This window comes from Elephas maximus, chromosome 13 (genome assembly GCF_024166365.1).
Source record: "Elephas maximus indicus isolate mEleMax1 chromosome 13, mEleMax1 primary haplotype, whole genome shotgun sequence".
NCBI classification, from domain to species: domain Eukaryota; kingdom Metazoa; phylum Chordata; class Mammalia; order Proboscidea; family Elephantidae; genus Elephas; species Elephas maximus.
This window is the reverse complement of record NC_064831.1, coordinates 89,906,772-89,921,350: the sequence shown is the minus strand read 5'-3', so window position 1 is coordinate 89,921,350 and position 14,579 is coordinate 89,906,772. Positions and strand designations below refer to the sequence as shown.

General features: G+C 47.6%; 1 protein-coding gene across 2 annotated transcripts in view; it reads left to right on the top strand.

Annotated features, from left to right (window-relative positions):
• Nucleotides 1–14,363, top strand: part of IGF1R (insulin like growth factor 1 receptor) — a 356,840-nt gene extending 342,477 nt beyond the window's left edge. For both annotated transcript variants that reach the window (XM_049906124.1, XM_049906123.1), the window contains exon 22: nt 5,995–14,363. In XM_049906124.1, the coding sequence (XP_049762081.1) occupies nt 5,995–6,376 (382 nt within the window). In that variant the 3' untranslated portion in view covers nt 6,377–14,363. The remainder of the gene's footprint in view (nt 1–5,994) is intronic.
• The last annotated feature ends 216 nt before the right edge of the window (nt 14,364–14,579 follow it).

Below are 14,579 nucleotides of genomic sequence, written 5' to 3'. Positions count from 1 at the left end.
GATTTTTATTCAACCATTTGCAAATGGGAAAACTATTCTTAGTTCACAGACCTTCCACAAGCAAGCAGAAGTCTGGATGTGGCCCCCAGGTCCCAGTTTTACTACCCTGTCCTAGAGTCAGTGACCCGAGAGCAGAGCAGAAGCTGCAGTGTCGTTTATGACCCAGCCTCCAAGTCACACTCCACCTCCTCCCTCACCTGTGGGTTATGGGGTCAGCCCTATTCTAAGTGGAACGGGATTACCCAGGGGTGTGAATACCAGGAGGTGAGACCACTGGGGGGGTCTTGGAAGCTGGCTCATACCCCTCACCCCCTTTTCCTCACAGCTGACTGTCTGCTCTCCACTTTGAACACTGCAGCCACTGTATTCTTACCAGCCTGTTAGGAGAAAAATCTTCTTTTAGAGCCAAAATATAAGAAAGGCAGTATGAGGTCTGCTGCCCACTGAATTTGCATAAAGGCATGTGAGGCCAGAATAGAGGATCCTAGCATCAGTGGCGTTCTGGCAAGCTGAGAAACAGCCCTGGAGAGCAGGTGTGAGTTTCGTTCCTGTGGGTGGAGGTGGGGCAGAGAGCGGTATTGTCTGTGTGCTGTCTCATTTGACTCTGTAAACATTGTCTCTCAGAAACTTGTGAGGCTGCTGAAGTTGATCCGCCCCCAGAGGACTGGTGTTTTGGTATTAACTGAATATACCTGGGAAGTAGCCCATCTGCCCTGGGAAAGGCAGGATACTTCCTGTTCCCAGCAGAGTGACAAGGAAATTTACATGGAGAGCTTACTCTTGGATATTACATGTTTGATTCAGGAGGCTTTTTCTGCTTTGCCATCCAGAACCCCCTTGGCAAATTTTTCTCCTTTCTGAGAAAAGGCCCCGAGCACTGGTGGTGCAGTGGTTAAGCACTCAGCTGCAAACCAGGTCAGTGGTTTGAACCCACCAGCTGCTCCGTGGCAGAAAGATGTGGCAGTCTTTTTCCATCAAGATGTTACAGACTCATAAACTCTCTGGGTCAGTTTTGCTCTGTCCTGTAGGGTTGCTGTAAGTTGGAATTGACTCGACGGCAGTGGGTTTGGATTTGGGTTAAGAAAAGACCAAAGTGAAAGGAGGCCAACTGGTTTCCAGGGAGTGCCTGTGTTGTCCTGAGTGTATAGATGAACTTAGGTAAGGAGGAAGTACTCCAGGAGAGGGATTCTTTCGTTACCAGAAATGAAAGAATGGGCCAAGTTGATTCCCCTCCCATCCCCCGTTACCGTCCAGTGGATTCCTACTCATAGCGACCCTATAGGACAGAGTAGAACTACCCAATAGGGCTTCTAAGGAGCAGCTGGGGGATTTGAACTGCCAACCTTTTGGTTAACAGCCAGGCTCCTAACCACTGAGTAGACGAAACTAGGGCTTTGAACCAGTTTGTCCAGATTCAAACTCTTGCTGATAATTTGCATTTCCGTCCTAGATATACCGAATCCAAATCTACATTTTACCGGGTGATTTTTATGTATAGCAAGTTTTGAGAACCTCTACCCTACTAGTGGTTCTCAGAATTGGTCCCTAACCAGCAGCATTAGCATCGCCTGGGAACTTCTTAGAAATGTACATTCTCAGCAGGGCTTCCAAGCCCTGAAGGACACCCTGGGAGGTGCCTGAAATGTCTGCAGGGAGCACTTACCTGTGGGAGAGAAACTGCTTCAGTGATAAGGTTCCAGAGGCCTAAAGGAGGACCCTAGGGGAACGTGGGGGGCAGAGAGGCTGCTGAGGGGTTCCAGCGCAGCACCAGAAGAACCTCAGCTGTTGAGGGATGCCTACAAGGGAAACAGGTTGCCTTGGGAGCAGCCAAATCCCTGCCCACTCCCTGTCACAGAATGCTCAGGCCGAGCTGAGGGCTTCGTACGTAGCCCAAGGCACAGAATATCAGGTCTCTCAGGCTCGGTTTGAATTTAGTCAGCAAGTATCACAGAATCAGATTCGGGCTGTGGTGTGCCGGTGGGTCCACAGTATAATTTGACAACCAGGCCCATCCCTGAAACCCTCTCACACTCCTAGCACGATACTTTGCCCCAAATGGTATTGAGCCCGTCTGGGTACGTGCCCATGGCTGACGTCTGGAAGATGAGTAAGGATGGTCCTGGCTTTCACAAAGTCTGGCAGAGTAAGAGGAACCGGCCCGAAAGCTACAGACAGGGTAAGGCTAGCGCAGGGGTGTAATCTAACCCTTAACAGCTCCGGCAAAGCGGCCGTTTGTCCTGCTGGTAAAACTTCCCCAACTCCGCTGGTCAGGACTCCTGCCAGCAAAGGCTTCAGTATGCAGAATTCAGGAAAGATTTGGCAATTTTTAGCCCAAAGAGTCGTCAACTCATAGATGAGTTTGAAATAAACTCAGTTAGAATCCGATTGTTTATGCAGTTTTCAAAACATGTTTTTTTTTCCTGTCGCTGATTAAGGTCCTCACGTTGCTGGGAATTCCTGGGCTGGTTTTGTGGGAATCAAGTGCTTGAGTGGGGTCTAATCAGGCAGTAACGGCCACTTCCTGCCCAATTGGCCCTGGGACGAGCTTTTCCATGGTAAACAGGCCCTGCATGTGAGCTTGGCCTGGACACAGAGTGACCCGGGGTGTGGGGGAGGAGCACACCCAGCCCCCTAGGTCCTTTCTGGAATCAGGTCTCTCTGTTATGAGTTTCATCACCTGCACTAAGGCTGTGCTAACGGTGAACAGCAGGAATGCTTTGATATTGAGCTGCCGGTGTACACCTCGGCCTGCTGGTCTCCTGCACAGATCACAGCCTGTCCAGTTCACACCGCCGCACCAGGACCAGAGGGCAGAGAGCAGTGTGGGAATTGGGGGTCCTCTGTGTGTCTAGGATGGAAGGGCCAGTGCAGGCGCCCCTCCTTTCTACACCCTTGACCATCACTCAGCCTCCTGAAGTGACGAATGTCTCATGTTAAGATGCTGCACAGCTGGGACAGGAATCCAGTCACTTCTTGGTTCTACCCCAGCTGAAGGGCTGGGTGCTCACATCCTCTGTGTGTAGGGAGCCTCGATAGCACAGAGCGGCTCAGGATGCACCAGAGCTGACTAGTTATTTTAAAAAATGTGCTTTTATAAAGAAGAGTTTTATCAGCTCATGAATCATTTAGAGTCTGCTGGGAAGTTTTCCTGTTGAGACAGTGTAAACAGGGTCTCGAATCCCACAGAGTAAAAAAAGAAAAACCTCCTTTTATGGGCAGCACTGAAAAGGGCTGTGAATCTGGAATGGTTTAAAAGAGGCATCACGTGGCTTGTTTGTGTTGATGTCACCACATCGCTCCTCTGTCCGTGGCACCTCCTTAGTGCCCCCTGGGCCACAGGGGCCCAGAGCCAGGGCACAGCACGTGTCCTTGGCCCAGCTGTGCTTCTATTCAGGGAGAAGCCAGTCAGCCAGAGGAAATTGCAGCAGAGCAACAGAGAGGGATTTCATGTGTTTATGGCCCATTTAAAGAAAAAAAAAATTGTCCTTTTTCTTAGAGAGTGATAGGGGGGTACGGGCAGGCAGGCGGGCTTATTTGCCACCTGACCACAGGGAAACAACAAACTAGGTACCAGTCTATCAGTGCAGACTCTGGCAACATCTGGGAAGGTCTCCTGGCAGGACCATGGTTATTCATTTAGTTTGAGAGAAAATTCATTTTTCTAAGGAAGGTGGAGATCAAAGTGTAGCCATGTTGTTTGACAGAGAGCTCCAGCCCAGCTCCACCCCTCACTAGTTTTGTAACCTTGGGCAGAGTATTTGATCTTTTGGTGCTTCTGTTTTCTCATCTGTAGAATGGGAATAATAATAGTACCCTCTTTACAGACTTGGGAGGATTCAGGTGGCTCACATACATGAAACTCTGACTGCCCAACAGACTTAGCACTACTACTGCTCACATGAAACACATGCTGGCTCCTCCTGTTGTGCTTAGCTGGTAGCCTTGGTACAGGGTGTCGGGGGAGCTTGGTTGGGAGGGGGAAAGAACTAGTCAGCCTTCATGTTTTGGCTTCTTTTTCCCCTAGAGCAGGAGTCAGCAAACTTTTTCCGTAAAGGGCCAGACAGTAAATATTTCAGGCTTGCGGCCCATATGGTTTCTCCCACAACTACTCAACTCACAGTTGTAGCTTGAAAAAAAGCCAAACCTGTTGTGTTGATTCTGACTCATGGCGACCCTATAGGACAGCGTAGAACTGCCCAATAGGGTCTCCAAGGAGCAGAGGGTGGATCTGAACTGCCGACCTTTTGGTTAGCAGCTGAGCTCTTAACTGCTGTGCCACCCGGGCCTGTGTAGCTTGAAAGCAGCCCCTAAACAATGGGCATGGCTGTTCCAATAAAACCATATTTACAGAAACAGGTAGTAGGCTAGGGTTGGCCCCAGCTGTAGTTTGTTGACCCCTGAGGTAGAATACTGAATCTGGATAGATCTCCCTCCTGCTCATTCCCACCCTTCCTCTCAAGGTCATGTGCTCCTCCACCTGACTTGATAAATCTTCTAAGGTAGTCTGGCCAGGTCTGCATATACTTCTTCTCTCCAGGCAAGCTTCCATGCTCAGTGGGCTTCTGTTACATCCTATTTCTCCCGTTGGAATTTTCCCTGGCACCATATGTAAGCAGTGGTCTGTTGGCCAAGTGGTCATTGTGACAGAAGGCTGGATGCCAGTTTGGGGTACTGTGAGCTTCCTGGATATTTGGACTTCCATTGGGTCATTTTTATTGAAAAGCATCTCTTTAGCCAGAATTTTTTAAACAAAACAAAGAGTAAAATTTTCTGGAGAGAACAGAGGTGGAAGGGAAGGCTCTTTGTTTGCAAGCTTACATGAAAGGAGACCGGAGACTGCTGGCCTGGAACCATGGCTCCCTCAGCACTCTGGGCCCAGCCTGGATGCTGCTCCTGCACCTTTTTTGCTTCGAAGACCTTTTTAGCTGTGTTTGTGCACGCTAGGTTACTAAGAAGCATCCCCTTCTTCTGCAGCCATTCTGAACTCATTAAAACCTTGGCATTTCCTGGGTCCGGGCAGCTGGCTGCACCAGCACAGCGTTCCTGCTTTCTTCCGTGTGGCCTCCTACTCTCGTGAGGGGTCAGTCCCATTGCTGGGAAGACTCCCCTCCAGCCCACGTGACTCTGTGAAGGCTTCACAAAGGTGCCACTATGACCCAGCTGACAAGACCAGAGCACAGCATGGCTTTATTCCCTGCTCCTTGCCTGTCCCTTGCTGGGTAGAGGAGACCCTTCCACAGGTTCTCCATCTCTGGCCTCAGGTCTGCACTGAGACACTAATTCTGCTCCATTCGCCTGGGTCATGGGCCCAGGTTCTGCCTTGGGGGGACCTTGGAGCAAGCAGCCTCAGCCCCCAGGTGCTAAATTGAGACCGCAGACTTGGAACACAAGGTCCTTCTGTTTTGCAGCTATGCCACCTTGCAATGCCTGCACCCTTGGGTTCTCAGCCAGTGATATCCCTGCTACCATGAGGAAGCTTGGAAATAGTAGAGGTGGGATCAAAAGAGAGACTGGTGTCAGGAAAGTTGTGATTGCCTCATCTACCTTAGTGAGAAACTTGAAGTTGCCTGCATTCAAATTCTTGAAATCACGTTTGAACCGGTGGCTGCACGAGATGCTTCAGATAGAAAGCTAGTTATCTTTATTTTTACTTCTTAGCACTGTCACCTTAAATAATCCATGTAATAACAACCTAGATTGGACTTCCTCAAAAGAGTGTACATTTTCTGCCACTGTGGGTCAGAGGTCACGGACCAGTAAGTGGGATGTGAACTGTCAGACAGGAGAAGCGGAAGGCTACGTAGGCCATCAGGATAGGCCAGAGCCTTCAGGAGAGGTGGCAGTTGATTTTCACTGACCTCACTGCACATGTGTCTGGGGCGGAGGCCGCAGCAGGTGGGCTGGGCCACTCGGCCACCGACCCCTTTTCAGCCCCCGACCCCTTTTCAGCCCCTGACCCCTTTTCAGCCCGGGCCCGTCTCTGTCTCCCCTCAGGTTTGAGCTGATGCGCATGTGCTGGCAGTACAACCCCAAGATGAGGCCCTCCTTCCTGGAGATCATCAGCAGCGTCAAGGACGAGATGGAGCCCGGCTTCCGGGAGGTCTCCTTCTACTACAGCGAGGAGAACAAGCCGCCCGAGCCGGAGGAGCTGGACCTGGAGCCGGAGAACATGGAGAGTGTCCCCCTGGACCCCTCCGCCTCCTCGTCCTCCCTGCCGCTGCCCGACAGACACTCGGGACACAAGGCTGAGAACGGCCCGGGTCCCGGTGTGCTGGTTCTCCGAGCCAGCTTCGACGAGAGACAGCCTTACGCGCACATGAACGGGGGACGCAAGAACGAGAGGGCCTTGCCCCTGCCCCAGTCTTCAACCTGCTGATCCTTGGATCCCGAAACCCGTGCAAACCGTAATGTGTGTGTGCACGCTCGGCGGTGGGGTGGGGGGAGGAAGAGAGGACGTTTTCACAATATATTCAAAAGCCTCCTGTACCTCAGTGGATCTTCAGAACTGCCATTGCTGCCCACAGGAGACAGCTTCTCTTCAGTAAACACATTTGGGATGTTCGTTTTTTCAGTATGCAAGCAGCTTTTTATTTCCCTAACCAAACCCTCCAACTGACATGGGCCTTTAAGAACCTTAATGACAACACGTAATAGCAACAGAGCACTTGAGAACCCATCCTCCTCGCTCTTTCCCTGTCTCTTTTTTTCATGTCTCTCTCTGACGTATTTCTCTTTTTCTCTGCTTCATAGTGGAAACACATTTGCCACAAGTCCAGCCGTGACACCCTTTTTTACCAGATTGAGGAAATGGCTGTCCAGGTGGTTTGCAGTACCCCTCTCAGCTCCTGCCTCACGCTGTAGGTCTTTATAAAAACCAGTTGGGACTGAATTTTTTAACTGTCTCTTTAACCTTTTGAGGGACTTACGAAACTTAAAAAGGGCCATCATTCATCCAAGCGTGTTAACCATTTTAACGCTGCCAAATTTTACCAAAATCTAGAACTTTCTCCCTCACAGCACCTGCACTTAATTTCGTATTTCCTGAGGCATGGAGAGAGCATGGTATTTAGTTACTCCATTTAAGAGAAATATTGGTGATGCCCTCTATCTGAGCACTCCGTGGTGTTCTTTTAAGTCTCACGTTCACAGTGATCTAGTAGCTTTTGGCTAGCTAAGTGTTTGGGGGAACTAGAGAAAAATGGGACGTCCTGTCAGTGGAGGTGGGGAGAAGCTGAACTGGCTTCCCTGCTCCGCTTCCCAGAATGGGCCCTGAGAGCCTGAGACACAAGCTCTGAGCAAAAGTCATCCTCGTGGCACTCTCCCCACCCCGCCCCTCCCAGCCCCAAGGACACAGAGGGGAAGGGGTTTCCAGGGACTCAGCCCAGTCCTTCATGCAGGTTTGCAAGGAAAAAAACCTTCAGACACCACCACCACAATACGAAGACAAGCAGTACACGGAGTCGAGCATTCTGAGCTTTGTTGACGTTTTCTCTGTCACTAGGACTTCTTCATGGGTCTCACAGTTCTATGTCAGACCGTGAAACATTTGCATACACATCGTCTTTAATGTCACTTTTATAACTTTTTTACGGTTCAGATATTCATCTATACGTCTGTACAGAAAAAAAAAAAAAAGCTGCTATTTTTTTTGTTCTTTATCTTTGTGGATTTAATCTATGAAAACCTTCAGGTCTACCCTTCCTCCCTTTCTGCTCACTCCAAGAAACTTCTTATGCTTTGTACTAGAGTCCGTGACTTCCTTCCTCTTTTCCCAGTAATTGATACTCACGTAACATCATTTGCCATGAACTGTTTGATGCCTTTTATAAACACGTCCTCCCCTCCCCACTCCCCTGCCCTATTAGTTGTTTTCTAACCTGTAGGCTCTGTGGGCACGAGGTTGGTGAGGGAGAAGGGTTGGGGGAAGACCAACCGGAGCCCGCCCTGCCCGGGGGGCCTGGCCTGGTTGGCAGAGCCCCCCTCTTTCCTTAGCTGGCCCTCACACAGCATCCGAGTCTGTTACAGTACAAGACATGATACAAACTCAGGTCAGAAAAAAAAAAGGTTCAGTCTTTTGCACATCCTTGTTCAGTGTTTCTATCCACCATCATTGCAAAGTCTCACCTTCGCTTTCCCTTGCCTTTGTTCTGGTTGTGACACGCATATATATATTTTTTTAATTCTTGGGTACAACAGCAGATTTAACTGCAGACACTAGGCATTTAGGTTCCTATTTTTTTAAGTGGATATTTAATCCTTCCATCCCGTGAGAAACAGCTGCTGAGTCCAAGGGTGTAGCTGAGTGTGGTCCAGCAGGCCCCCCTGTGGCTTTTGTCCCCACCCTCACCAAACCGACCTACCTGTCTTCAGAGTCAGAAACTCCCACGGTCCAGGCCGTTCTTGGCGCTGGCAGGAGACTGAGCCCAGGCTCCCCAGGCTCCAGGGCAGCAGCCTCAGGGGGGTTGGCGGGACCCCTCCCTTTGGCTGTGGAGCGCCAGGTCGGGGCAGAGTAACATCAGAGGGGCCGAGGAGCTCTGAGCTTACTCCCAGGGGACCAGATCCCTGGCCCATAGCTCTCTCCCTCAGCCAGGAATCCAAGTCCTCGGAGTCGGGGTTTTGTTGTGTTTTGTTTTTAGCACTTCTCACCAGAGTGATGACAGCACAAGGGTTGCTTCTGGGATCGAAATATTTAAATTATGAGGAAGAAGAAAGCTAAAATATGATGAGTGCTAGTTGTGACTGGAGAGTAAACACAGAAGAGAAGGCTTATAGTGCTTTTTTACTTGTCAGTAATTGCAGTCCCACTATTCTCTCTAGCCTCTGTCCCAGAATTTTCCCCTTTAAAAAAAATAAGAAAAAAAAGTTAATTAAGAAGGTATTATATGTAGGCATTTTCTTTTAATTTATTTTGTGACACCAGTTTTAGTCACTGTAGAGAAGCCCCATTGTGAATCTGTACTGAGAAAAGGGTTTTTGCGTGTGTGTTTAAGACGGGACAGTATTTTAATTTTATTTTTCAAACATTTATCTACCTCACTCTTATTTTTTTATATGCATATATATAAAAAAGAATACATCTCACATTTCTCAGCACCTGACAATATGCCATTGATACTGGTAACCTCATCCACGCCACAGGCCACACACACCAGGTGACGAGGGGAGAGGCCAGGCTGTATTCCGGGGTCAAAGCAGCACTCCAGCTCATCTCTCCACTCATTTCCAAACAGCTTGCCTTTTTCTGAGATGGCTTGTTTTGGTTGCTTTTGTTCCTTTTTTCAACTTGGTGAGAGGTGGCAAGGTGTTTGGTTTTCCTTCTCCCAACCCAGCGGCCCCAAGAGCTCAGGGCTCTCGGCACTCCGCAGTGAGGCCCATGAGACTGCGGCTCAAAGCAGGGAGGCCATCCCGGGCTGTATTTGAAACAAAGGACTTCATGCAGATTGAATGATGAACAAGTTTCCTCATGGAAAGAGCAGTTGTGTTCCGGGTTTTGAGGACAGCAAAGGGGATGCCAATGGTGGCAGGTCTGTCTGTTAGAATCCCATGTGCAAGTGGGCAGTGTTTGGGGTTCCCCCTCACAGCTGTTCCTCATGCACCCTGGGCCAGGACCTGCAGCACAGCAGGGACATGCTGCTGTATTTGGTACACTCAGCGGGACACCCATGTAGGCAGTATGAGAGCACGGACCGCCCACTCTTTGATGGGAGAACACAGAGGTTCCTGGCCAAAAAGCCAATCTGATAATGTACTGAGGAGAAAAAAGGCCCCTTCTCCCTCTCCAGACTGTCCTCTCAACTTCACCCTCACCTCCTCCCCCTGGGGAGAACAGAGAGGGCCGGTGGTCTCATGGAGCCTCCCACCACGGCTCTGTCCTGCTGCTCACAGAGGTGGAGGGTGCTCTTATAGCCCCTGGGGATTGGATCTGGAAAACATGCTGGCTGGTTCTCCCAAAGCCTGGATGTTCCTTAAAATCCCAGTCCTGCAGTTAAGCTCAGGAGCATTTTCCCTCCTGCAAAAAACACTACCCTCCGTTCCCAAGTCCCCTGGGATCTCAAGGTAATTGAGAAATAGTTTGATCAGGGTTTCTTTTCACACTCTCGGTGACCCCTCGGAATAGTGACCTCTCTTTTGCACATACCTACCGGTTTCCACAACTGGATTTCTGCAGATCATTCAGCTGGTTATAAGGGTTTTATTTAAACTGTCCGAGTTGTTGGTGTCATTTTGTTTTTGTTTTATGTAGGTGGTTTTTCTCTAAGTAGGAAGAATACACTAACAGTATAGTGCCCATCATAATAAATGCTAGAAACACTTAAAGAAAATTTTGCTTGCGTGATGGTGCAGTCGTTTTACTGGACCAAATCACCACCCTGACTACACCAAGGCATCATCTCCTCACAGTTCTAGCCTACCTTTATGCTGATTTTCCCACCTCTTCTTGATTTTTCTCTTTTGTATGCTCCAAATAATTTTATAAATCTGAGTTGTGGCATCTTTCCATGCAACCTCCTTCTGCCAGCAGATCACACTGCTTGAAATGACGTGAACCACTGAGGCCCATCATTGAATTGATGCGAGCATGAAAACATTACCACCCACGGCCCTGCTCTGAGGTGGCAGGAGCCGGAGACGTTGTTGAACTTCAACTGGGTGAGACCTAGGCCACCCCTGGTCTCCTGTATGTGATGGCAGGATGCTGACATTTGACATGCCATTGGAATGAGCTTCCTCCTTGGAAGATACAAGACAGGATTCACTGGCCTCCCCTCCAGCTTATTTCTTATGACTCTGAAAAACATATCAATGGTAGGAAAAGTGGCTTAGCAAAAAAGAAAAGTGGTTATTGTGGAACTACCAAATGGCAGAATGCTTGGTACGAAGGGGTGTGTTTCAGTTGGGATGACAAATTTTTGAGCTAAGTATGCTGCCAAATTCTAGGCCAGTTTGTTCCACCAAAGCCTCTTTCTCAGCAGCTCGCCTCTGTCTGCCGGTGGTTGTACTCCATGCGGGCTGCCGTGGTCCCAAGGCCACACTGAGCTCAGACCAGTGAGAGGCCAGGGTGCCCGGTCCAAGGTCTGCAGCTGCCACTGTGGGGTCCTCCCAGGGCAGCCAGACGGTATTGAAGGTGACTCCTTTCTAAAACAATGGCACCTTCCAGTTGACAGTAACATGCCATGCTATGCCTTGGCCCATTCTAGCATTGCATTTAAAGTTTAGGATTTGTTCTCTTTTGTTAATGTTACTTTTGTGTCTGCCAGCTGTTTTTCATTGTCTGGGCTAAGCAGCATTGGAGATAAAGACCAGAGATCCACTCCTTAAGCACCAGTGATGAAAGTCAAACTTTGCTAACTCCACTCTGAAGTAGGTGGTGGTACAAATGAGAACTTCAGGAGACGATGTTGCTTAGATTGAACCTCTGATGCCAGAGATGCTGAAGATACAGACCTTGGACAGGCCAGAGTGTTGCCCGTTGGCCTCCCGTTCAGACGACTAGTCACTCATTTGGAGAAAAAGCAGACAAATGTTCCTTGATGGTGGAATGATCAGGTGGTAGGAAACCACTGTAACAGGGACTGTGTGTGACATGAAGAGAAGAATTGTGAGAAGGGTACAGGGCTCCGAAGAAGTGTGGGCCATGTTTTGAACTTGATGGTTTCTGAAGGCAGCAGACCACATCAAGGCTCAACACTCACCGATGGGCATTTGGTTAAATAAACTCAACATCCTACGTTAGAAACTGTTATCGAGGAGTTAAGTCAAATTGTCCAAGAATATGAATATCGCACTTGTCAGCTGTCAGTTCTGGGGCATAACTTTAGGGTTTTGCTTTGTTTTTGCAAGAACATAACGATCACTCATTTGTCCACGTTTGTACGTCTGCATCCCTTTGGTAAGCATTGTTTTAATTAGTCACTCATTAGCATTTTCAATAGGGCTCTTAAGTCCAGTAGATTACGGGTAGTCAGTTGACGAAGATCTGGTTTACAAGAACTAATTAAATGTTTCATTGCATTTTTGTAAGAACATAGAATAATTTTATAAAATGTTTGTAGTTTATAATTGCTGAAAATAATTTAAAGACACCTTTTTTTCTCTGTGTGCAAATGTGTGTTTGTGATCCATTTTTTTTTTTTTCTGGGACACCTATTTCCTAGCTAGCTTTACAGTATGCCAAAAAAAAATTTTTTTTTTCCCTGACCCAAGCTGTGGTTCACCCCCTTTCTCCCATGCTTTGTGCCCTAGTTTATAACAAAGGAATGATGATTTTAAAAAGTAGTTCTGTATCTTCAGTATCTTGGTCTTCTAGAACCTTCTGGTTGGAAAGGGGATCATCTTTTACTGGTCATTTCCCTTCGGAGTGTAGCTACTCTAACGGACTGAAAGAACCTCATTGGCCATGCAGACAGCAGAGGTGTTGCAGCCCAGCGGGGCACATGCATTGTTCAGCATCCCATTTGGTTTGGTTGTTGAAATTGTTGTGCAATGCCATAGAGATGGCACACAGAGACAGTTTTCACAGTGATCACACAGCATACAGACTTATCTCAAGAAAGATAATTCTGATGCACACAGGCCATTTGCTTACATGCCTCATACCATGATTAATGCTTTGTTACAAGGAAGAGACCCTATTTTTTTTTTAATGCAGAACACTGAAGATACATGTTTCCAGTACAAAAGGAGTCCTTGCTAATAAAAACTATACACACACACACACAAAAAAAAATGTTCAAGTTTGACTCCATTTCCTCTGGCTCCCAATAGATTGTTGGCCATGTCTACAACTTCACAAACTTCCCATCACTGGAAACTTCTGGACGTTTTCCACTAAGTAGAAGAAAGGTCCAGAAACAATTTGTTTTTAACTTTTCAATTGGATGTTTGACGTTGCGTAGACATTTCCCCAGGTGGATAGATGCCTGGTGAAAACACCTGTCTGCTTTCTAAACCAGTGAGGTTGAGATGAGAGGATTGCCAGAGTTTGTCTACCTCTGGGATAAAAATCAAACCAGAAGGTGCGATGGAATGGATGCATCGCAAATAATGCATTTTCTGAGTTTTCTTGTTTAAATAACGTTTTTTAAGGAAAAAAAGGCAAAAAAATTTAAAAAAGGTAATCACATGGCCAATTTGTTACATAAAATGATTTTCTGTGTATAAATTATTCCTAAAAAAAATTCCTGTGTTTATATAAAAAATCAGTAGATGAAAAAAATTTCAAAATGTTTTTGTATATTCTGTTGTAAGAATTTATTCCTGTTATTGCGATATACTCTGAATCTTTACATGATTGAAAAAAAAAAACTTTGTCTATTTTGAATGGCTGAAGCTAAGGCAACTTTAGTTTCTCTTACTCTGCTTTTTTCTAGTAGTTAAAAGTACTACATGATTTAAGTTAAATAAAAGAATTCTGTATGTATTTTTTGTCTCCAATTTTGTCTCCCTCACCTCCCTCCGCTCTTACTTTACGGAAGAGTCACCACACTTCGGCGAAGGGAAGCTGAGCTTTGTGGGGCACATGTGTTCACACGTCACCGGGAAGCGTTGTGTGAGAAGGCTTTGCTGATTGCTGACAGCTGAACCTCCTCAGCATGCAAATTGCTGGTGAAGAGCAGAAAGCTATTCTATTTCTCACTATTAAAGCAGCTAAAAGAAAATCTGAATACATAAAATACAGAAATCTGTGCTTCATTTTTGACTGATTTGTAGACTTTTTTCTTATGCGTTCCGCTGACACAAGTCAGGCCAAGGCAGGTTTCATCTGGGTGACTCTGGGGCAAAGGACTTTACTCTTCACATTTCCACTTCCTTGTTGGTACCTCCCAGCTAACCTGCCTACCGCCAGGCGTGCAGGTGAGGACCGATGTGGCAGGACATGTTGCTGGAGGCGTTTGAAAATGTTCCTTTCTAGCTGATGATTGGAGATCTGGGCCCAACAGCCCAGGCACAGTTACGGTGGAGAATGTAATTGTACCGTCAAAGGAAACAAGCTGTAAATGTTCTAGAATCAGACCAGAGGTACATAAATATAACATCAGGAGAACAAGCTGATCATTTCACTAAAATATGATCATGGGACGTTATACTCCAGTCACAAAACCAGGTCTTTGGATGAAGGGCTAACTAGCCAAGTGCAGGCAGTAGAAACAAAGCAAAGGCCATGGTTACCTAAGACCTGAGGAGTCACAAGTACCTGGACTTGAAAACAAAAGGCTCTTCCAAAAGAGGATGCTCATACCTGGTGTTGCCCAGGTTTTTGCTCACCACTGTCACTTGAGTGCCTGGCACGCAGGACCTTCACCAGATGATTGCTGACTAAAGGAAGGCTCGCTTCGGAGGCTGGGATTTCTGGGCTGCTGGCAGGTGGGCACAGGGAAGCCAGAGGGGTGAGCCCACTCGGCTGGACGGGTTGACGTTGCACTTCCCAGGTGCCAAGGTACACGCTTCACTTGTCCTGTTCAGTCAGAGGAAACAGCAGTTTCTTAAAAGGCAACTGCTGGGTCATTAGAAGCATTAGACACCCCTCCCCCTCATCCCCCATGTCAAGACCACAAACCCAGCAAGGCGATGTCCTTATT